General features: G+C 42.6%; 1 protein-coding gene across 14 annotated transcripts in view; it reads right to left on the bottom strand.

Annotated features, from left to right (window-relative positions):
* Window positions 1-22,999, bottom strand: part of DMD (dystrophin) — a 2,022,811-nt gene that overhangs the window by 294,932 nt on the left and 1,704,880 nt on the right. For all 14 annotated transcript variants that reach the window (XM_047843142.1, XM_047843144.1, XM_047843153.1 and 11 more), the window contains one exon: window positions 17,477-17,623. In XM_047843142.1, coding sequence (XP_047699098.1) covers window positions 17,477-17,623 — 147 coding nt within the window. The remainder of the gene's footprint in view (window positions 1-17,476; window positions 17,624-22,999) is intronic.

Consider the following 22,999-nt stretch of genomic DNA (forward strand, 5'->3'; position numbering starts at 1 on the left):
TCACTTAAAAAATACTCAACTGATGTTCAGGCAGAAGGAGTTCCCAAACGTAAGCATCAAGGGGCTAGTGACTTCATTCACTTGCTTGGTTTCTGCTGTCTGACCAGAGCGCCAGCTCGAGTGGCATTGGTCCCCGGCTTCGGTCTGAGAAATTCAGGTAAGTGTTGCATAGGAGTGGGATGGGCAGTGGATCTCATCAGGACTCAAAGCTCCAGGTGTAGCCGCTTCTGGAGTTACTTACCCAGGCAAGTATTATAGTCACCTTTAAGAGATCAGGGGCTCTCCATGCTTCTATTGCAAGGAGACTAAGAAGGCCTCTTGAGAGAAGGTGTAGACAAGAGTTTATTATAAACTACGTGCTTCCCTCAGTAGGCAAAGCCTCTGTCAGCAAGGAGGAGATTGCTTTTGAGAACATCATGGGGTCTACCACCAGGATTCATCTTCCGGTTCGGTCGTGTCTCAGTCCTATGGCTGAAAATCACAGTGATATGAAAGACCGTGTGCCACAGGCGACGCTTTCTGCTGCGGGTAAGAGAAAACCCAGCACAAAATGCCTTGGCCAGTCAAGGAGGGCAGAAGCAAGGCTCTTCCCAACAGAAACACAATGCCATCATCGGGACTCAGGTTCTTCCCCTCTTTCCACTCTGCCTCCTTAGGTGAATGCCCCACACATGGACAAAATGGCTTCTCAAGTTCCGGTTCCTTCCTTCCATAGACAAGGAACTGTGTTACATGTTAGGAACTGTTCTTAGATGCTTTGGAGCCAGTAGCAAATGGGAGACAAGACCTCTGGCCTCATGAAGGGTACTTTCTCATGGTGGGAGATGATTAAAAACAAACAAACAAACAAAAGCATGCCATGTATGCTGATTCTACAGTTACGGAAAAGAAGAAAAAACCGAAAAAGAGGTCGGATGTTCCCAATGCTGTATAACACATCGCCCTAGGACTCCGTGGCTGAAAACAAAAATTGATCACTCCTGCTCCTGGGTTCTTTGACTGGACTCTGCTCAGCTGGGTGTTTTTTTTTGTTTGTTTGTTTGGGGTCTTTCATGCATCCGCAGTCAGATGGCAGCTGGAGGTGGAGGGATAGGAAAGCCTGACTGGGATGGATGTCCCAGATGGATTTTGTTTTTTTGCTCATACATCTGGTATGTCACGTAACCTGACAAACCACTTTGGGAGCTGTGGCTACAGCTTGAGCTTGCTCCCAGCCTCCCTGAGATCCACTGCCCATCCCGCTAATTTGCCAGGCTCACCTGAATTCCTCAGACATAAGCCGGGCCTGGTGCCACTCAAGCTGGCAGTCCCCCCATGTAGCAGAAACCACACATTATTCAGCTGGGGGCTGGCCAAGCATTTCTTTCTTTTCATGAAGCTCCTCCGTGTGGCTGAGCAGCTCCCAGCAGAGTGGCCTGACTTCTTTCGTCGCGGCTCACGTCCCCCAGGTGAATGTTCCAAGTTGACCGCAACAGAAAGGGCAAGATTTCTTTTCGTGTAGCCTCGGATCCTACACTGTCCCCCCTGCTGCCTCCCAGTCCTTACGCACGGCCGGCCTGGATTCCGTGGGGAAGGGGACCACACAAGGTGTACTGCAGGCATGGTTCACGGTGGTCCTGGCCATGGGGGCATCTTTGTTCAAGAACCGTAACAAGGTGCGGGGTATTGACCTGAGACGGCTCAAAGGGGGGACGGAGGGCACGCTGCTGTTTCGACACGGCAGTCCGTCCTCAAGAAGTTGAGATTGGAGCCACACTTGAAGAGTGACAGAGTTCTTCACACAGATATCTGGGCCAAGAGCATTGCAGGCAGAGGAAAGCAGGCACAGTGTCCAGAAGAAAAAGAATACTGGTTTAGTTCCCTGGGGGAGGAAAACCTTTCTTGTGTGCTCCCTTGGCCTACTTCCCTTTGTATCTTACTGCCTGAGATGGCATAAAATGCTCACGTCCAATGCTTGCGAAGGAGACTGGGGCCACCAGATCACCACGAAATATCTCAGTACGCTCATTATTCACGGCCTAGGGCTGAGGCCTCCCTTAAGGCACACAGTCACCTGGAGTAGGCTAACTCCTGAACCAGCCAGGTCTCTGTCAGCAAGGGAGAAGGGTGGACGTGTCCGCCACGGAGGGAACAGATCTGCAGAAAGGGAAATACTAGTGCCTTTACCGTCCCCTGGAAGTGAAACAGTATTCCTTTGGGGCCTGTGTAACAGAGGACAGGTCAGCCACTCTCCCAGAGAGAGATCCTGATGACCAGCAAGGAATTCTCCTGCTTGGGGTCGGGCAGGAAAGGCTGGAGTGACTAGGATTAGCATCTCATTTCCCCAGCAGGAAAGGGGCCACTGCCCACGGCAAAGGAGACAGCTTCAGAGAGAACACTCAGCAGACAGGTAGCAGGTAATATGCAGAATGCAGAAATGTCACTCTGGAAGAAAAATCCTATGTAGGAGACAGACATAGGCTGAAATAGATGATGGCTGATGGACTTAATTCCAAAGGTCCTGTGTCTAGCTCTGTTGCCCCTCAAGTTTAAGCGTCTAATGGGAAAGCAATGCCCGAGAACCGGGGTTCCTGCCCTATTTGTAGCAATCGAAATTCTTCTTAGATTTCCCAAGCGCCACAAAGAGTCATCCACCCACATGTGAGTTTTCTGTGTTAGGAGAAGAAAGTTTCTATTAAGAGGTAGTTCAATAAATACTTATTGACAGAAACAGAAGTGAATAGTTAGAAAGACTCAGTTCAAGTGAGATAATCAAGAAACGTAAGCTCTAATTCAGAGGAACGGAAGGCCAAAAGCAGGGGGAGGATCTGAAGTTCACGACTGTGCCTTTATATCATTTTTCTCCCCCTGCCAGTTACAGGCAGCTATGGTCACAAATTGTTACATTAACCTGCAAATCTGTTCAATTTTAACAAAGGGATGCAAATAGGATGCATCAGTTGAATACAAGGCAAATTAAAACAATTTCGTCGCAAATACAGAAAAGCAAGAGTTACCATATCTAATCTTTCAAAATACCTTCTTTTTAAGGATCAGAATATTTCCCCAAGTCCAATTTTATTCGACACGCACTTAGTGGGAACCCATGAGATGTATAATACTATCAAATATGAATAGGTTCCAGAAAAGAAGAGAGGCTCTCTTTTTGCAACCCAGCAGGGCAGAAAGGATTAAATTCTTATAAAGGATGAACAAATGTATTAGAAAAGATACTGTATAATCAAGTTCAGAAAAGTGAAAAAAGTTTAGCAAGCTTTCATAGAAATGAACTGCGGTTCTAATAATAAAAGTTACATTTTTACAGCACTGAATAGTTTCTGAAGCACTTTTACAGACTTGATCTCATTGTTTCACATGGACCTTGCAAGGCGGGCAGGATTTGGAGAAATAGTCCCTTTTAAAACATGTTCGAGAATGCAGAATATTTAGATTGAAGAATGCCTTTTTTATTTTATTTAAAAAAACTTTTTTTTAATGTTTATTTATTTTTGAGACGGAGAGAGACAGAGCATGAATGGGGGAGGGGCAGAGAGAGAGGGAGACACAGAGTCCGAAGCAGGTTCCAGGCTCTGAGCTGTCAGCACAGAGCCCGACGTGGGGCTCGAACTCACGGACGGTGAGATCGTGACCTGAGCCGAAGTCGGACACTCAACCGACTGAGCCACCCAGGCGCCCCAAGAATGCCTTTTTTAAAGGATGTGTGAGGAGACTACAGAGCAAGTTTTTGGTTTGGGTTCCATTATTAACTAGCTTCGTGAACTATGACATGTCATGTGATGTCTTTCTAAAATCAAGGGCCGGACTCCTGGACCTGGAGAACTAACATCTTCTGAAGCGATGGGAGGTAACACCTTAAACAGGCCATCTTTCCCAAAGAGAAACCTTACGCATGGTTGCACACTGGCTATTAAATAGTGTAGTATGAAGAATAATTAAATAGAATCTTTTAAAGAATGACTGTTGAAGTGTAGAGTTAAGTATTAAAATATTCAGTAATTCAATGCAAGGAAGCACACTGACATATTCAGCTGTTTTAAAAGATTTAGCAGCTGTACCATTGGCTGATTTATGCTTGGGGCACCTTGCTACGCAGCCTTGGCTTCAGGCCCTGGTCAGATTTTTTAGATACAGACTAAGACCTGAGGCTTAGCCAACTTGGTTGCAAAGCTCTCCAGACAACCAGGCAGAAAGTATGATGGCAACAGCGTAAGGCAATTACTGCTATTGTGAAAGAAAAACAAAGTATGTGCAATGTGGGTAAGTGACTAACAGCATCTCTATGTCTGGCAGATTGCACAGTATCAGCTAATTACCTGTTTTCTTCCAGCATTCTTTGCATATGATCTCCAAATCAAGAAAGAAAACCCAAAAACATGCTTCAGAAGGTATTTTCGGACCTCTGCTACCAAACAAGATGGAGTGATAAGGACCCCATGTACACTCTGTCTTGAAATAACTCAAACATGGACGAAATGTATGTAAGGATGGGGTGTAAGACAATGGACATCAGGCAAGGAAGGATAGCCCCCTGAGAGATGGGAAATCTAGGAGTTGAGCCCCAGGATCGTCTTAACTTATTGCCTGGAGAGAGCTTCCAGTACACAGCATGGGGAAGAAGAACGCAGGGGGATCCTGGTAGATTCCCTGAGTTGAGAAGATGGAACAGAGAGTCCCGGAAGACTAAGTTCCCTCGAGTTCAGAGGAAAGAAACCCAGAGAGCAGAGAATTTCATAGAAGGAGAACCCGGGAGATTTAGAAAGGGTCTCCCTCAAGTCTTTTGCTGAGTAGTGATTAGCACATGTGTGCAGAAAGTACTGGAAGCTGGGAAAGAATCACCAGGAGGGATCAGAGATAATAGGGTCCTGCACTCCTATGGCAGGAAGGAGTGCCTATTCCTTACAAGTCATACTGGAAACTTCCTATCACAGGGCATGAGGTCGAACACACAGAAGGGTCTTGCCTCACCAGTTGGGGATAACTAGCCAGTCTAATCCCACCTGATTTTAAAAGACTCCAGGGGCGCCTGGGTGGCGCAGTCGGTTAAGTGTCCGACTTCAGCCAGGTCACGATCTCGCGGTCTGTGAGTTTGAGCCCCGCGTCAGGCTCTGGGCTGACGGCTCGGAGCCTGGAGCCTGTTTCCGATTCTGTGTCTCCCTCTCTCTCTGCCCCTCCCCCGTTCGTGCTCTGTCTCTCTCTGTCCCAAAAATAAATAAACGTTGAAAAAAAAATAAAAAAAAAAAAGACTCCAAAGGATCAAATAATAGTGGAGAGTTTGGAAAGGGACAACTGGAAATATATTGTTCAAAGGTTCTTATACCATATGCGAAGTGGTCTAAAACCACTTAAAGGTACTCTGTAATAAGGTAAAGATGTACATATACCATAAACCATAATGCAACCACTACAAAAACAAACCAAAGAGTTATAGCTAGTATGCCCACACAGAAGATAAAATGAATCCATTAATTCCCATTAATTTAAAGAAGACAGAAAAAGAGAAACAGGCAGAGAATGGATGGCATGAGGCAAAAACAAATAGCTTGATGAGAGGTTTACACCTAACTGTATCAATTATCACATTAAATGTAAACAGTCTAAATATCCCCCAGTTAAAAGGAATTGTCAGATTGGATTTCAAGAAAGCAAAATCCAATTATATGCTGCTTACAAGAAATGTACATTCAATACAAAGGCACAAATAGGCTAAAAATAAAAGGATGAGAAAAGTCATACTGTGCCAGCAGTAATCCTAAGAAAGCCAGAATGGCTACACCATTAGCCATTAGGGAATTGCAAATTAAAACCACAATGAGATACCACCACATAGTCATTTAAATGGCTAAAATTCAAAACATTGACCGTAATCCAATTTGAGAGACCTCATGAAAGAACTGGAACTCTCATACACTGCTGGTGGGAATGTAAAATTGTCCAACAGCTTTGGACAACAGTCTGGCATTTTTTAAATAGGTTAAACACATGCCTAACATATAATTGAGCTATCTCTCTCCTCGGCATTTACTCATGAGAAATGAAAACAGAGTCCTTTCAAAGAATTGTACATGAATGCTTATAGCAGCCTTATCGATACAGTCCCAAACTGGAAACAACCCAAAAGTGCATTTTAGCGAATGAGTAAACAAATATAAGTCTTTCCATATAATGGAATAAACTATTGATACATGTAACAACATGGATGAATGTCCACTGACAGATGAGTGGATAAAGAAAATATGGTACACACACACACACACACACGTATACTAGAATATTATTCACCTGAAAAAATGACAACACGGATAAACCTTATGCTAAGTGAAAGAAGTCAGACAGAGAAAGGCAAATACCATATAATCTCCTATGTGTAATATAAAATGAGAACAAGCTGATAGATAACAGAAAACAGACTGGTAGTTGCCACAGGTGGGGGAGTGGGGGTGTGTGTGAAATGGATGAAGGGGGTCAAAAGGTACAAACTTCCAGTTAGGAAACAATGGGTCGTGAGGATGTGATGTACACTGTGGTGACTATAGTTAATAATGCTGTATTTATTTTTGAGACTTGCTTCAAGAGTAGATCTTAAAGATTCTCATAAGAACAAACATTTGTAACTAGGTACGGTGATGGATATTAACTAGACTTACTGTGGTAATTATTTCACGATATACACAAATACCCAATCGTCATGGTGGACGCTTGAAATAAGTATCATGTTACATGTCAATTATACCTCCACCAGAAAAGGGGTGAGAAAGGGAAGCTATTTTATCTCATTTTCCCCCATTAAATATATCCCAGATTGTTCAGAGCACACTGATCATTAATTACCGATAAAAGTCTAGAATATGAGTGAATCCTGTTCACCACAAAGTAAAAGAGAAATACTTCCTTTGTGGTCATTTTTCCTTTTGGAATCTTTGGAAAATTATTTAAGCACTGGTTAACTTTATGAATCTACAGATCGGGGCATGAATACTCTTTATCCAGGAATGATAGTTATGTTTCCTAATTTTCTCCCCGTGGCATACCTTTCCATTTATTTTATAGTTTTTAATAATATTTTTGCTTAATTTCCTGCATTCAGCACTTTGAGAAATATTTGTTGAAACCCTACCATGTAAAGACACAGCCAAGCGCCAGCAGATCTGGCATCTTTCAGTAAGTCAGTCAACAAACACAGGTAGCTACAGATTTTCTCAAGTGCATGAAGAATTCAAACAGGATCGATCCTCTCTGTGACACAGAGTGATAAGAAATCTTCCAGCGTGACTTAATTGTATGTTAGCTCTGCAGCCCCTTACTTCCAATGATTCCTAGTTATTAAATTTTCATAGTAGAATTTTACTACTCTGTTTATTGTTGGTTAGTCACAAGCGTTAGGCCATTTAAAAAAAAAGCTGCAGACGAATACGAAAGCCACTTGGTTAACTTGCCTTCCTCCTTTAGCTTTGGCTAAAAGGCAAGTTTCTCTGGGGAGTCTTCCTGGTCAGTCTTCCCACCCTCGCCCACTCCCCCTCGCCCACTCGCCCATGCCCACCCCCAGCTCCTCACCATTTGCCATGCATTTTCTCCCATTCCACCCACCACGATTTGTAATTATTACACGAAGGAGTTTTCTTTATTAATGTGTGTCTTCCCAAGAAACTATCATCTCCGTGAGGGCAGAGACAGTGTCTGGTCTTTCCACAATTGCATCCCTATTATCTAACCCAGAGTCTGGCAGAGGGGAGACGGCAGAAAAGTATTTATTGAATGGAAAATATTGACTTCGTGAAGGAGTGCTTCTGCTCCCTTGAGGAAGAGTTTGGTGATCAAGCCTTCCTGGTCCTGTAGAGGAGACATTCTCACTTTTACCGTCTGGTTGATTCAGGCTCTGGGCTAAACTCTTCTGCGACGGAGGTCTGAGACTCCTGTCATCGCCCTATTTTAAACCGGCCGTTTCCTAAACTCTTGATGTAGGTGATTCCTAATAAATGCGAGGGGGACGTTACGCCGTGTGTTGAAAGGGCTGAGTTGTAAATGAAGAGGAGAGACGGTCTCGTCCCGGCCATCTAGCTTTCCATCAGAGAGGTGGTGTTGCATAGTTAATACTTCTGACAGATTCTCCAGCCACATTGCCTGGGTTCCAACCCTCACTCTCTCACCAGCAAGGTGAACTCAGGCAAACAAGCCACGGAACCTCTTGGTTCCTACTTCTCCTCATCTGCGAGATGAGGATAAAACTAGTATCTACTTCCTAGGCTGACTGTCAGGACGGGCAAAAGGGCCCAGGAAAGTGCATAGTAAGTAAGCAGCAGGCGCTACCTAAGTGCTCATTATTCATGTCAGTAATGCAGAAGTCTCACTAGCATCAAGTCTTCTCAGATCTATATTGTGCCACTTCACTGGCCAAAGAAAGTACGGTCCACTGTCCAGAGTGTATTTCTAAGAGAATAATCGTTTTCTGATGTGTTCTATTTTTCATCTACATACCTATTTGAAATTAACGAATATGGTAATTGAGGCCAGAGCCCCTATGCGGACGATTATCTTCAGGACCTTCAAGAATTTCTAAAAGTAAAGGCAAACCGCAGCGACTTAGAATTCCCTCTGTGCGAGTGACCTTTAAGCACAGCCTTGCCGAATCCCCTAAGCTTGTTTCTTCCACGGCTCCTTGCGGAGCAGGCTTTCACACTCGGCTTTGCATACGGCCTGAAAGGGGGTTATTTCCAGAGGAATGTGCCGGGCAGGAGGAGAGGGGGAGTCTTCGGGGTGGAAGTGTGAGAACAGCAGCCCTTTGAAGGCTGCGCGTGACGTAGCATGGGAAATGCGAGCAGCTGCCGGCCAAGGGTTTCACACGCAGCGGGACAGTGGGAAAAGCCAAGAGCAGGACAACCCGGGCCGGCAAATGCGCCAGAAAGGGCGGGGGGCGGAGCCCGGCGGCCGCGGAGGAGGGAGGTCAGGGCGCAGGGCCGGCCACTTCAAAGAACAAAGAATAAAGCAGGCGGAAAAGTGGAGGGGAGGGCAAATGTCAGTAGCGCAAGAAGAGAGAAGGAAAGGAAAACAAGAGCTGACGCGCAATTTTAAATACCCTTCCCTGTCTGCATCTTTCCAGCGAGGGGTTGGAGGTCCCAAGGAAGTGAAAGAAACACGCATATCCCCGAAAGGGGCTGCTGAAACACATGTCACAGGGACACCTGACATTTTCTCCACAGCGTTCTCAGGAGTTACCTGGATTGCCACAGTAGCTGCTAGCTTCAGAGCTAGCAAACATAGCTCCTGGTGGAAACCAATCCAGAATGGAGCGCCTAAAGATCAAGCCATCCGATCACCTAACTTCACGGAGATTTTGGTCCACTTTATAAAAATACCTGAAAACATGACTATGCGTTTCATTCTCTTCAACTAATAAATATGTCTTTCACTTCTACTGGCTTCATGCCCATAGAGGTTTTTGATCACGCTCCCTCCATCGTTCACTTTTCTCCCTCTAGTCCCACACATGACAATGCCCTTCTTTCAAAACAGAGAACGTCCTTGAAAACTAGCCTGTTCTTTGGACTGAGGAGGAGGGACTCTGGTACAACCCTACTTGCAAGGTTATCCAGGCAATTTCAGTATCATTCTTCCTGAATAAAGTACCATTAGCTGCAAAAAACATCGGAAGCCACGCTGACTGAGGGAAATGCCCATAAAGTTCACAATACATTTTGATCTCAGTGCATTCTAAGGACTCTAATTTTTTCTTAAGTTTATTTATTTTGAGGCACAGAGAGAATCTCAATCGGGCTCTGCACTGTGAGTGCACAGCCGGATACGGGGCTCAACCTCATGAACCCCGTGAGATCATGACCTGGGCCAAAATCAAGAGCCGGATGTTTAACCAACTGAGCCACCTAGGCACCCCAATCCTGGACTTTTTAGATTCACGTATTCCTCATTCTTTCAAATCTTTAAAGGGAGTTGTTCACTTCCTTCTAATTTTTTTTTTTTTAACAGAGACGAGGCTAAGCATAAATGATTGTTTTCTCCTCACTGAAGAGATGTTTTCCTACCTCTTAACTGGCCTTTTTTCATGGGTCATTCTTTTTTTTTTTTTCTAATGTTTATTTATTTTTGAGAGAGAGAAGAGAGACAGGGTGTGAGTGGGGGAGGGGCAGAGAGAGACGGAGACATGGAATCAGAACAGGCACCGAGCTGTCAGCACAGAGGTGTCAGCACAGAGCCAGACGCGGGGCTTGAACTTACAAACTGTGAGATCATGACCTGAGCTGAAGTCAGTCGCTTAACCGACTGAGCCACCCAGGCGCCCCTTTCACGGGTCATTCTATTCCTAATGTCAACAAATCCTTTGACCTAACCTTCTCTAAAACACATTCTTTCCTCTTTGTTCTTCTCATTTCCTTTACTTGGAGCTTTTGAAAAACTCCTGCCAGGGGGGTGCATCTGACTCGATGTTACAGGTGAAGTCTTTTTACTTACAGTTTAGAATATGTTCGGGTAGTTTTTCCTACACCGCGACAACAGTTTTGGATGGTGGCCTCCTATCGTTTCAAGCCCGTGGATCCCTTATTAACTTGCCAAGAATCGGAGGATCCCTACCTGAGAGAAGTATTACTTCTATTTCAACAGCTTCTCCCAGGACCTTGATGGAAGGAATCTCAGGCTTCACCCGATACCTACTAAATCTCCTCTGGGCGGGAGAGGAGGCAGTGAAGGTGATTTAACAAGCTTTGCCGCTGAATCTTATCCACGCTACATCCGTGCGAATTACAGCCCAGCCCAGGGCTATCCCATCGAACTATAATGACAGCTGCCTATGTCCTTTTAAATTTTCTGGCAGACACATGAAAAAAGTACAAAGGACCCAACGCTATCCGTTGTTTTACTTGAAGCAACAGGCTCACTTGGTCCATTTTCAAGAAAAATACTCAAATCGGAATAGTCATAAAAAAGAAGTGGGGGAAATCAATTCCAATCATCTGTTTTACTTCACCCAATACAGAAAAATATTATCGCCTCAACATGGAACCAACATAACAATATTTTAGTTTGGGTACGGAGTCTCTGACACCTGTTATGTAAACTAACTCACAACATTTCTCAAGTCTACCAAAAGGAATCTACTAGAAGTTTCCCTTCGCCCTCCTCTTCCTGCCGGCAAGACCAGCGAAGGGCTTGGGTCTCCACGTTGCTGAGGTACCGGAACACTCTAACACAGAACCGTCTGCGTGGCAGTAGGCTTATTTTCCACAGTATGACTCTAAACTTCTCAAAGTGTCTTATGGAAGACACCATTTTAAAGTTGGCTGTGCCTGGCAAGTGCCTAATGTAGGACAGTGCTTCTCACAGTGTGCTCCCTGGATCCTCAGCATCAGCCTCGCTTGAGAGCTGCTTGGAAATGCAGAATGTCAGGCCCCAGCCCAGACTTCCTGAACCAGAAACTCTGGAAGTGGGGCCCAGTGATCTGTCTTTTAAGAAGTCCTTAGGCGGTTCGGATGCTTATGAACCTTTGAGAACCATTGATGTAGGAAAATGCCTCTCCCTTGAGAGTGGCCTCAGACTCCTCATTTTCTCTTGGGTTCTGCGGTCTCACCGCAGGCAGAATCGTTTGAGGTGCGTTAAAAGAAACAGCCGGGAGTGTCTGGGTGGCTCAGTCAACTAGTTAAGCGTCTGATTCTTGACTTCGCCTCAAGTCATGGTCTCAAGGTTCGTGAGATCGAGTTTCACATCAGGCCCTGCGCTGATAGGATGGAGACTGCTTAGGATTCTCTCTCTCTCTCTCTCTCTCTCTCTCCCTCTCTCAAAAAATAAATAAATATGCTTAAAAAAAAGAAACAGCCAAAAAAGGACATACTAAGAAGACGTTGGTAGAACCAATCCTTGGCAAAACTGAAGGGATGGAAGTCGGATGTCCTCTCTTTACCCTCCATTAGTAATAGGTCCACATTATTTGTCAGAACAGATGGCACAACTCACCTAGGCTTCCTGCCTAGAAGGGACCCCATCATGCAACATGCTTAGTACGGTCTCCTTAAAAATGAAAGAGTATGAAGAAAATGTTCAAAATCTGTCAACACATTTAAAAGTTCCAATCCTTTGCTCAAGGTTGACAGGGATGGATGTACAAATATATAGTTAGAAGCCTGCCTTGAAAACCTATCTTAGGGGCGCCTGGGTGGCGCAGTCGGCTAAGCGTCCGACTTCAGCCAGGTCACGATCTCGCGGTCCGTGAGTTCGAGCCCCGCATCGGGCTCTGGGCTGATGGCTCAGAGCCTGGAGGCTGTTTCTGATTCTGTGTCTCCCTCTCTCTCTGCCCCTCCCCCGTTCATGCTCTGTCTCTCTCTGTCCCAAAAATAAATAAACGTTGAAAAAAAAAATTTACAAAAAGAAAACCTATCTTACCAAAGTAAAGACCATTAGCTGCTCAGCTGGAAGTTTCTAATTCTTCAATTAAAACTCTTGTTCAATTTCTAAACAACAAAGCCATGCAAATATTTCTGTGGGCTAGCTAAATATGATCCCATCTCCTTCTACAAATCTTACCAGTTTGATAATGTAGATCAAGTTCCTAGTCAGAAATTATGGAAGAATTTCTAAGTCAGATATCTTGGAAAGGTAGTACTTTTATCGTATTAGGGTCGCAAGAGCCTATTTTTTTGTTTACGACATGGAGAAAGGGAGAAAGGATGGGCCATTACGGAAGCCATAGAAGAAAACCCACGTATTAAACTTTTCCCAACATGGCCTAAGCAGTAAAGGGGATTTGGGTCAGTATGTCCTCGGACCAGATAGGACCACTGCAGTATATACTAGGTACACAGTTGACCGAGTGAAAACAGAAGGAAAGAAGGAAAGAAGGAAAGAAGGAATGGTGTGTGCCGAAGATGAGGGTCTAGATCCTTCTGGCAGAGAGTTAACACAGATGTGAAGATGGAGTATGTCTGCCTGACTTTGGGAGAATCTTAGGAAACCTTTCCAAACATACATAATTCATGAGGCTGTCCTTAAACATAGTTAAAGATGGTCCGACCTGGAAATGTCTTCATAGTCGATATTTTTCAAGTGATTGCATTCCAGACATCCTACAGTCAACAAAGCACGTGCTCTTTATATTAAAGTGAATTTGCAGCTTCTGTTGCTCTCCCTGGAGGAGACTATTCCCTCTAGTGCTTGTGCTTGGTGAGTGAAGCGCATGACTACATCACTAAGCATGTATGCATGGCTTCAACATGAGAAAAGCTTATCTTCAGTTTAATTTTCTTCCCATTTGGTTTTGATGCTCACGTCTACGGGATCAGGTATTATCACTGGTTCCGCTTTAAGAGCTAATTCATTAAAATCACTTTTGGTTGGCCTTAGGACAGTTGCTGAATTCTAAAGACAATGAAGAATGTAATGCTTTAGCGTTTTGTATTGGAAACTACAGGTGTGAATTTTAAGGGGTACACTGGGAGGAGGAGCTCATTCATCCACTGGTTTGTAAAAGGGAGATTTCAAAGTTAAGATCCTTGAGATCATTCAAAAAAGAGAAGCGTGGAAAAAGCGAGGTATTTCATACCTGTGGTGCCCAAACCAGCTTTAAAGTATGACTTTGTTAAGTCCAAATTAAATAGAACTTTGAGGAGAAGAAACAAGGTCGGGGGCGAGGGGTCACGGTTCAGAAGGTCTGATTCACACCTTGACCGACACTTACGAGCCGGTGACCGTGATTGTGTCGGTTATTATTTCAAAGTCTCAGTTTCCTCACTTGTAAAAAGGAATAGTGACAATATGTAATCCTCATAATGTTATGAGGATTAGATGAGATAATGTTCATGAAAATCCTTGTAACTACAAGGAATGATGGCTTCCTATACCCAAAACACATTGTCACATGGTCTAGCACAAACATCCCTACCAATGTGTCCCCTCTGAGGGAGAAAATGGGATTTTATTCCCACCGAGTTCCAAACAGGGAAACCAATGCCTCTAACCTTCTATTTGCGCATTCCAAATAAATTCAGAGCTCTCCATACACTGTATTTCTGTGTATAGATAAATCGTGGCTGTGTCTTACACTCTGCTGTGGTTGTCGTATCTACATGGCTTATCTGTTTCTATCATTTTGACTGATGTTACACACAGCTTAAAAAAAAAAAACTCCCAGCATGGCTTTCTTTTAACATACAAATTAAAAGGGGTGCCTGAATAGTTCAGTTGGTTGAGCATCAGACTTCGGCTCAGCTCATGAACTTGTGGTTTGTGGGTTCGAGCCCCACATCGGGCTCTGTGCTGATGGCTCAGAGCCTGGAGCCTGCTTCGGATTCTATGCCTCCCTTTCTCTCTGTTCCTCTCTCTCTCTCTCTCAAAAATAAATAAAGATTAAAAAAATTAAAATAGAAATTAATGGGGCGCCAGGGTGGCTCGGTCGGTTAAACATCCGACTTCAGCTCAGGTCATGATCTCACGGTTTGTGAGTTCGAGCTACACGTCGGGCTCTGTGTTGACAGCTCAGAGCCTGGTGCCTGCTTCAGATTCTGTGTCTTTCTCTTTCTCTGCCTCTCCCTCCACTTGCACTCTCTCAAAAATGAATAAAGGTTAAAAAAATTTTTTTTAAATAGTAATTAATGTGTTGTGTAACTCGACCCAGGATATTCTGGTAACAAGTAGATATAGCCTGGTACTATGTGACTGTTTCTTCTATTACACTATTTTGCCCAAATTGAAGACTCGTCTTCTTAGGTTTATATGTGCCTCCCCATTGCTCCTCCTTTCTCTTTCTCAGTTTTTCTTTGTCTTTGTGGACAAAGAAGCAGAGATGAATTTGTACTTCTTTTTATCATGATTTCATAACTGGCATAGCATTGGAAGTGACTAAATTCTTTTTTCTTTTTTATTTTTTTATTTATATATTTTTTTAACGTTTATTTATTTTTGGGACAGAGAGAGACAGAGCATGAATGGGGGAGGGCGGAGAGAGAGGGAGACACAGGATCGGAAGCAGGCTCCAGGCTCTGAGCCATCAGCCCAGAGCCCGACACGGGCTCGAACTCACGGACCGCGAGATCATGACCTGAGCTGAAGTCGGACGCTTAACCGACTGAGCGACCCAGGCGCCCCGGAAGTGACTAAATTCTTTATTTTTATAGAAATATAATGTTATAACGATGATGGGCTTAAACGTCCCTCCACAGAAGTTGGGTGATTCTTTAGTCAGGTACATTATTGTAACTGTAAAATGTTGTCGATAGAACACATGACTTGCTCTTCCAGTAATGGGGATGAAATTATTTGATGTGAACCTCATTTCTTGGCTTTGTTCCCTTTCTGAACAAGGACTTCCACTGACAATATAGCAGAGTGGTTACAATTATGGTCAAAGAAAAAAATGGACTCAGTTACGTGCAACCCCAAACCTTGGATTTATCAGCTTTCTGCTGAAAACACTTTTTAAGCATATCCTTAAGGTCAGGTCCCAAAACAGCAACGTGTGAAATTTGCCACAATAAGAGCTTGTACCGCAAACTCATCAAACTGTTTAGTATGAGGAGGCTGTGTATACGTGGGTTTGGGACGAGGGGTTTAAAAGTTGGAAGGAAAGAAGGAGAAACACAATTCCAATAAGCCACATCTGTATTATGAATAGAGGAAGCAACTGTATCGATCTAAAGTCAATTTTTGTCATATGTGTGTCTCTCCCAGATAGCCAGATATGGAATCACTGGACTGAGCTGGATGTGACCTGAGACCAAATGGATTGCCTCATTTTACAAATGAAGGAATTAAAGCCGAGAGAGGATAAATGGTTTTTTCAAGACAACGTGGTCTTGAAGAACAGCTGAGCGTCAGTGGGAAGTCAGGCCTCGTACTATTCGCTCCAGTCCACTTGTTACCACACTACATCGGCTCCTTTCATGTACTGCCCTATATTTATAACCAAGTCCTCAATGCATTTTAAAGAACAAGTGACAATCAAGCTATTAATATTTTCTCACTCTTTACCTCTGAAATAAAGAGTGCAACGACGGAGCACTTGGCACTGATTTTTAAAAACTCTCCCTATCAGTCATAATCTCTTGACCTCATTTATAAACTCACATGCCATGATCACCAATCTCGTCACTACATTCTGAAAGCAAATGCGGCATTTGGTTCTCTAAAAGAAATGTTAAGATCTAGTTCAAGAACGCTTGAATGGAACAAAGATAGCCACTGGTTTTCCTTGGACATTTATTACTTTCCTTATTTATGCTTAAAGTTAAAAACATACTAAGGATGAAATTGATAAGGTCTTAGCCGTACTTAGCCACTATGAAACTAACAGGCATAGAAAGGCATGTAATCGCTTAACTACATTGCCTTGCTTTGGTCAACGCCACTTATAACCATCTATCATACAAATATTTCAAAACTATCCATCACAATGGGAATTAAATTATAAGAGATCTCAAGACGTCTTGGATTTGGAACTTGTTTTTATTAAAGGTCTAGAAATTCTTTAACAGGACTTTCAATCATACCCCTAAATGGGCTGCCAATACGAAAAGTTATCTGCTTTATCATTTTTTTTTATTAAAACTTTGAAAGCAAATATTTTTAAACCCAGTTTCCTCTCTGTCCTCAGAAGCAAACTCTCTGCATCCTATGAAACTGGAAAAGAAGAGAAAACAATTCTCTAATTCTATGGTCAAATCAGTTTTAGGGTTTGGGGTATTAAACAGTATCCTTTGCATAGGGAACATAGAGACATATGACCTTTTCTGAGTTCTTACTATGAGCCTCTGAACTAACAACTCTACATGAATTAACTTGTTTAATATTACAGCAAGCAAGTTAGAGATGAGAAGACTGACAACCAGAGAGGACAAGTGACTTCAAGGTCACTCAGTAAGTTTGATTCCAAAGGCTGTATACTGTAATAATAATAATTATAACTGCAATAACTCTAAGAGCTAGAATTTATGCAACATTTAATGTCTGCATTTTCTTCAGATGGAAGACTGAAACACAGAAGGGTCCTAAGGTCCCACAGCTAGTAAATGTGACCCTGAGCATGCTTATGGTCCCTATATTTATTATGCACACCTATAAAAAACCTGCACGGGTAGGTCTGTGACAGAGTGATCTTTCTAAAATGATTCTAGCATACGTCTTACCATTGACTGGTGTTTAAATTAGGATTCCAAAGGTATAGATGTTTAAAGAGTCCAAGCAACGATAGTACAAAGTAATTGTATGACAGTAACTAAGTCCTTCTATCGTGATTCAGCATTATTTTCCATGTTTATTGCAAGGTATAGGAAGCTTCTAACTTGAAGCTATTTATAAAAATTATTGTTAATAGGTTTTAAAACATTATAGAGGATCTTATTGCAGAATATAAACTATCCTACATTCATGAAATATTATCGTGAACATCACAGGAAGAAATTACTTTTACTGTTCCTTACAAACAAGCTTTCTCTGTATATTCTCTCATTGTAACAAGGAACTGTAATGCTCATAATGTGCCTACCTGCAGAAGCTTCCATCTGGTGTTCAGGTCTTCCAGAGTGTTGAGGTTATATGGTGACAGCTGAATGCCCAACGTAGTGAGTTGGCGAGCAAGGTCATTGACGTAGCTGACATTCTCTTTCAGAGGTGTAATTTCTCCTCGAAGCACCTGTATGAAAGAGTCAAGGGCAAGTTGGTAAATGAGAACACTACAAGCCAAAAAATCAGACACATGCGAACTAGAAGATATCTCGTTCTATTTGGGGTGCAGCGTCAGTGATGTTTGCTCTATCATACTGGTATTACTACCCTGATCACTTGCGAATGGGTGAATAATAATCACGAATATTTAATGAGCATTTCTTAGGTGCCTGATCCTGTGATGAGCTCTGTCTCCATAATCCAGTTTTATCCCTACAGAATAACCCTATGAGACTCATAGTTGGAGAACTCTCATTTTCCACACGAGAAAACAACTTACAGAGGTTATATTTTGTCCAAGGTTCAGTGGGTCAAAATTGAGGAGCCTGGGACACGCATCCATGTTTGCCTACCTCCGGAGTACAAATTACTAACTATTACATACCTTTCCAAAAAAAATTCTGGATTGGAAAGCAACAGGAAAAATATCTTGCTAGATTCTAAATTCGACTCACCTCCCAACCAGAAATGGATCCTTTTTTTTTTTTTTACAATAAAAAGGTATACTCAGTCAGAAAAGATTACATTCATATTTTGTACCAACTGCATAATAAATAGATTCATTTAGAGATTAGGGTATTTTTTCAAGCCCTAAGAATGACTTCCTGGTCCCCTGGTATTTTAGTCCTTGTGGCAATGACTTAGGAAGGCTCCCGTGGGGCTTCTTGGCTGTCCGGGGAAGAACCCTATGCAGATATGGGGAGGATATTACCATGCATCATATCTACCCTATTGAGGTGACATTTATGGATCTTTAACATGATGCATGATGTCCAAATGTTCCAATGAGCAATTTCTAAGGGACAGATTCCCTCACTTAGGAGAACAGTTTGTGTAATGTAATGTCTATGCACAAGGACAACATCACTTACTTGGTTCTATGTGCTGCTTTGACTTGCTCGATCCGGGCAGGTATTATTTCTCTGGTTCCTTATGTCGATGAAGCCACTGTTTACACTGACCTCATCTATAACCCTCCAAATTCCCTCCCACTCCAAATGAAAGGAGCCAGGATGTGCATTCTAAACAAGAATGGCATTGTCCTCTCAAACTGTCAAATCAACTTGAATATCTCACCACTAAAATGTGGTCATGTATGGAGTATGAGACTCTTATATAGTTCTTAGATACGATAAGACCTTGTGATAATAATTCTATAGAACCCAATGTTTTAAAAAACTGGTCACTAAAAATTTTATGTTAGAGAATCATGGGGTCTCTTTTGGGAGTGATGAAAATGTTCTGGAATGAGACAGTGGTGCTGATAGCACAATCTTGTGATGAGACTAAACATCACTGAATTGTACACTGTAAAAGAGTAAATTTTTTTTTTAACATTTATTTATTTCTGAGACAGAGAGAGACAGAGCATGAACGGGGGAGAGTCAGAGAGAGAGGGAGACGCAGAATCCGAAACAGGCTCCAGGCTCTGAGCTGTCAGCACAGAGCCCGATGCAGGGCTTGAACTCACGGACCGCGAGATCGTGACCTGAGCCGAAGTTGGACGCTCAACCGACTGAGCCATCCAGGCACCCCAAGAGTGAATTTTTTTAAAGTTTATTTGAGAGAGAGAGAGAGAGAGCAAGTGTGTGTATGAGCGGGGGATGGGCAGAGAGACAGGAGAGAGAGAGAGACAGAGAGAGAGACAGAGAGAGAGAATGCCAGTCAGGCTCTGTGCTGTCAGCACAGAGTCCGGCACATGGCTTGAACCTATGAACTATGAGATCAGCACAGGTCTCACAATATATATATATTTTATTAAGTAAACTCTACGCCCAACATGGGGCTCAAACTCATGACCCTGAGATCAAGAGTTGAATGATCCACACAGAATGAACCAGCCAGGTGCCCCTAAAGGGCAAATTTTATGGCTTGTGAATTACATATCAATAAAAAATAAAAACAAAGGAAAACAAAAGAAATCTTTCTATCTGACCACACACATGCAAAAAAATCCCATCTTATGTATCGATCTTTTTTCAACTTCATGTCAGTGGAATGTCAGAGGAATCTGTCTGAAACTGAGAAAGTTTTTATAGGGAATGACAGTAAATATTATTATTCCATTGCCTTATAAATAAATATACGGATTAAAAGAATCCCATGGCGGGAGGTAAAAAGCCATCAATGTAAATTCATATCTCTACAAGGAAATGACCCATAATCACTTTGTTTTGTGTAACAAAAGGTTAGAAGACAGATTTCTTAAATGTCAATGGAGAAGCCTGGACAAGGGCAATGGTTACCAAATGGAACCACTCTCTTCTGGATAATAACATGTGTTTGTAGTGACCATAAATAAATATCATACGAGTGGGAATTTTAAATGGGAAACCATCGCAGAGATGGCAGGACAGCCAGGCAGAATCCGACAAAAGTGTGGATTAACCCGGGATGCTAATCATCTCTCTTCACTAGCGTGGCTCTCAGCCATTAAGTTGAGTAGCCATCTCAGTTCGTACATGTAGGTTTCAGCTCCCTTTGGATGACATAATGTACGTGTTCAAATGCCTTTTATTACAAGATTTTGATTTTCACTTCCTCCCCTCAAAGTCAACTCAGATTTTAATCCTGCGTCGGTGTTTTGGAGGATGAAGGTGATTAAAAATTAAGTTCCAATATGCATAATTAACCACAACACTCACTCTCCTTCTCCTCTGCTTCTCTGTCTCTTTCTCCCTCTCTCTCTACCTCCACCGCACCACCCCTGTCATGGGATCTTGTGGCTTCTTTTCCTTGTCCTTGTTCCTATCTAGCAATTACAGTAGAAGTTATCTTAACTGATCTCCACTTAAGACTCACCAGAGTAGCCAGTCTTCATTCCCTGTGAATCACAGTGACCGAGACCTCTAACTAACAGCCTCTAAGTAAAACGGTAGAGCTATCTGTCAGTAAGTACAGCCTTCAGCTCCCATCAGTTGAGTTGTCAGGCGTGGGTATGTTCTCGAACCTGTCTGCACCAGTTAGCTTTGCAATTAAATAATTTAAAAGATTTCACAGTCCAAAGAAGTTTAAGTCTGGAAGAAAGTAAGTTATTATTTCTACGAAAACCAGGTTGAACACTCTAGAAGGGTGTTTAAAAAAGAAAAAGAAAAGCAAATGTTGAATGGGGGTGACTGGAAAAGATGAGGAAAATTCTGCGAAAAATTTAGGAGTGTTCTGTACACAGAATGCCTTCCATTTGTCCTGATGGACTCTGTCGACATTACAGAAACTGGAACGGGAAATCGAAACTTCTTCATCATCAGTGTGATTTACAGAGAAGTCCAATCAGTGAATCTACACTTAAACAAGAAACTTTCACACGATGCTAAAACACTGGTGAGCCAAAGCATAAGAGACTGTTAAAAACTGAGAACAAACTGAGGGTTCATGGGGGGTGGGAGGGAGGGGTGGGTGGGTGATGGGTATTGAGGAGGGCACCTTTTGGGATGAGCACTGGGTGTTGTATGGAAACCAATTTGACAATAAATTTCATATATTAAAAAATAAAATAAAATAAAATAAAATTTCTTAGACCTTCAAAAAATAAAATAAAATACTGGTGACTATTTTAAGATTGAATAAAATGTTTAAGACCTACTTTTTATGATTCCCTGATTTAACTGACTTTTTCAATTAACTGTTGAACTCTAGGTTTTCAGCCAAAATAGAGGAAATAAATTTTACTCCTGCTATTTGACTACCATGGTTAACGGCTACTAGGATCATCATGAACTAAGGGGGAAGAAAAGGCGTATGTTTAGTTTCATCTGGATTACATTTCTGGTAGGATAAATGGAAGCTTTGAGTGGGGGTGGGGAGGTCAGTTGCTCAAGTGACAATTTGGTGTGAAGTCTGATTCTGGGGAGATATCCCCATGAGCCTGATAGAAAAACTGTAGCCATCTAGAAATCACCATGAGGGGCGCCTGGGTGGCTCAGTCGGTTGGGCGTCCGACTTCAACTCAGGTCACGATCTCGCGGTCCATGGGTTCGAGTGCCGCGTCGGGCTCTGGGCTGATGGCTCGGAGCCCAGAGCCTGCTTCCGATTCTGTGTCTCCCTCTCTCTCTGCCCCTCCCCCGTTCATGCTCTGTCTCTCTCTGTCTCAAAAATAAATAAACGTTGAAAAAAACTTAAAAAAAAAAAAATCACCATGAAGGCACACAAGAATGGCGGTAGAAAAGAGGAAGAGAAAAGGGAGATAGGAGAGTGTTCCAAGTCACCCTCCACTTTGGCATCTGCCCTAGGTTCCGGTGTTTAGGGGGCCATACTGTCACAAGGCATACTATGTAAAAAATGAATATGGGTACTGTGTCATTTAAGTGGATGTAACATTGTGTTTGCCTATCTTTCAAATGGTAGAGCTTTTGATATCACACCTATAAATACATGTCCAAATTATTAAACACTGAACATCAAATGTCAAAAAGTGCAGCTAACTCGGAACAATATCCTGTGCTATTTAAATACTACCAGAATTTCATTAGATTTTATTCTAGTTTGGAAGCAGTGAGTGAGAAAACATTGAAGGGAGCCATTATACTGTGGCTTTTCTTTGAATCACTTAAACATCTGGAATATGTTCTCCATGAAAGAGCAAACCAAGTCTAATTTTATTATGACTAGTTTCATGCCGGCAGAATTTTCACTTCATTAAATGTTGTCTGATTATAGATATAAAAGTACTGATTTAGAATGATATATAAGACCGATACGTCAAGTTTTTCTTCTTTTTATGAAATTAAATTGGCTATCAGATCATTGCCTATCCTTATGTAGCGAAAGATTTGTTTAAATATAGATTTAGAACTTTAGTCATCAATCACGTTACAACAAAAGAAAGGGATTATCTTTGAACAAGGGAACATCATTTTGGAGGGAGAAGCTTTGACGTGGTAGTTAAGAGACTAGTCTGCACGGCACAGAAGGGCCATTTAAAGGATTGGAAAGAGACGAGTCAAGGGACCCCTACTTCGAAGGCCTTCAGTTCCTCTACGAAGTATGAAGCAACAGACCTGGCATAAAGTCAGTGCTCAACAAATACTCATCGAATGAAAACGCGAATTCAGGGTGAGTGGGAACATTCGGATTAGTTGTGGCAGAGCCCATGAGAGAGGCAGACCTCAGCAACGAGTGAGGTTGCGAGACAGTGCTGAGGGCCCACGTGAGGCCGAGGACCAACATTTTTTTGAAATCTTGAACTCGTCTGCCCCATTTTCTCTTTCTCCAACAGTGCTCCTTGCAAGCATGGAGAAAACAATTGATCCAGGTTTGGGGTCATGTCAGGTGCCTCTTTGTCAGGGGCGAGGGAGTTTAAATTTTAGCTGGAATGCGACTGAAAAACATATCATGGAATCTAAAC

Source organism: Prionailurus viverrinus, chromosome X (assembly GCF_022837055.1).
Source record: "Prionailurus viverrinus isolate Anna chromosome X, UM_Priviv_1.0, whole genome shotgun sequence".
Lineage (NCBI taxonomy): Eukaryota > Metazoa > Chordata > Mammalia > Carnivora > Felidae > Prionailurus > Prionailurus viverrinus.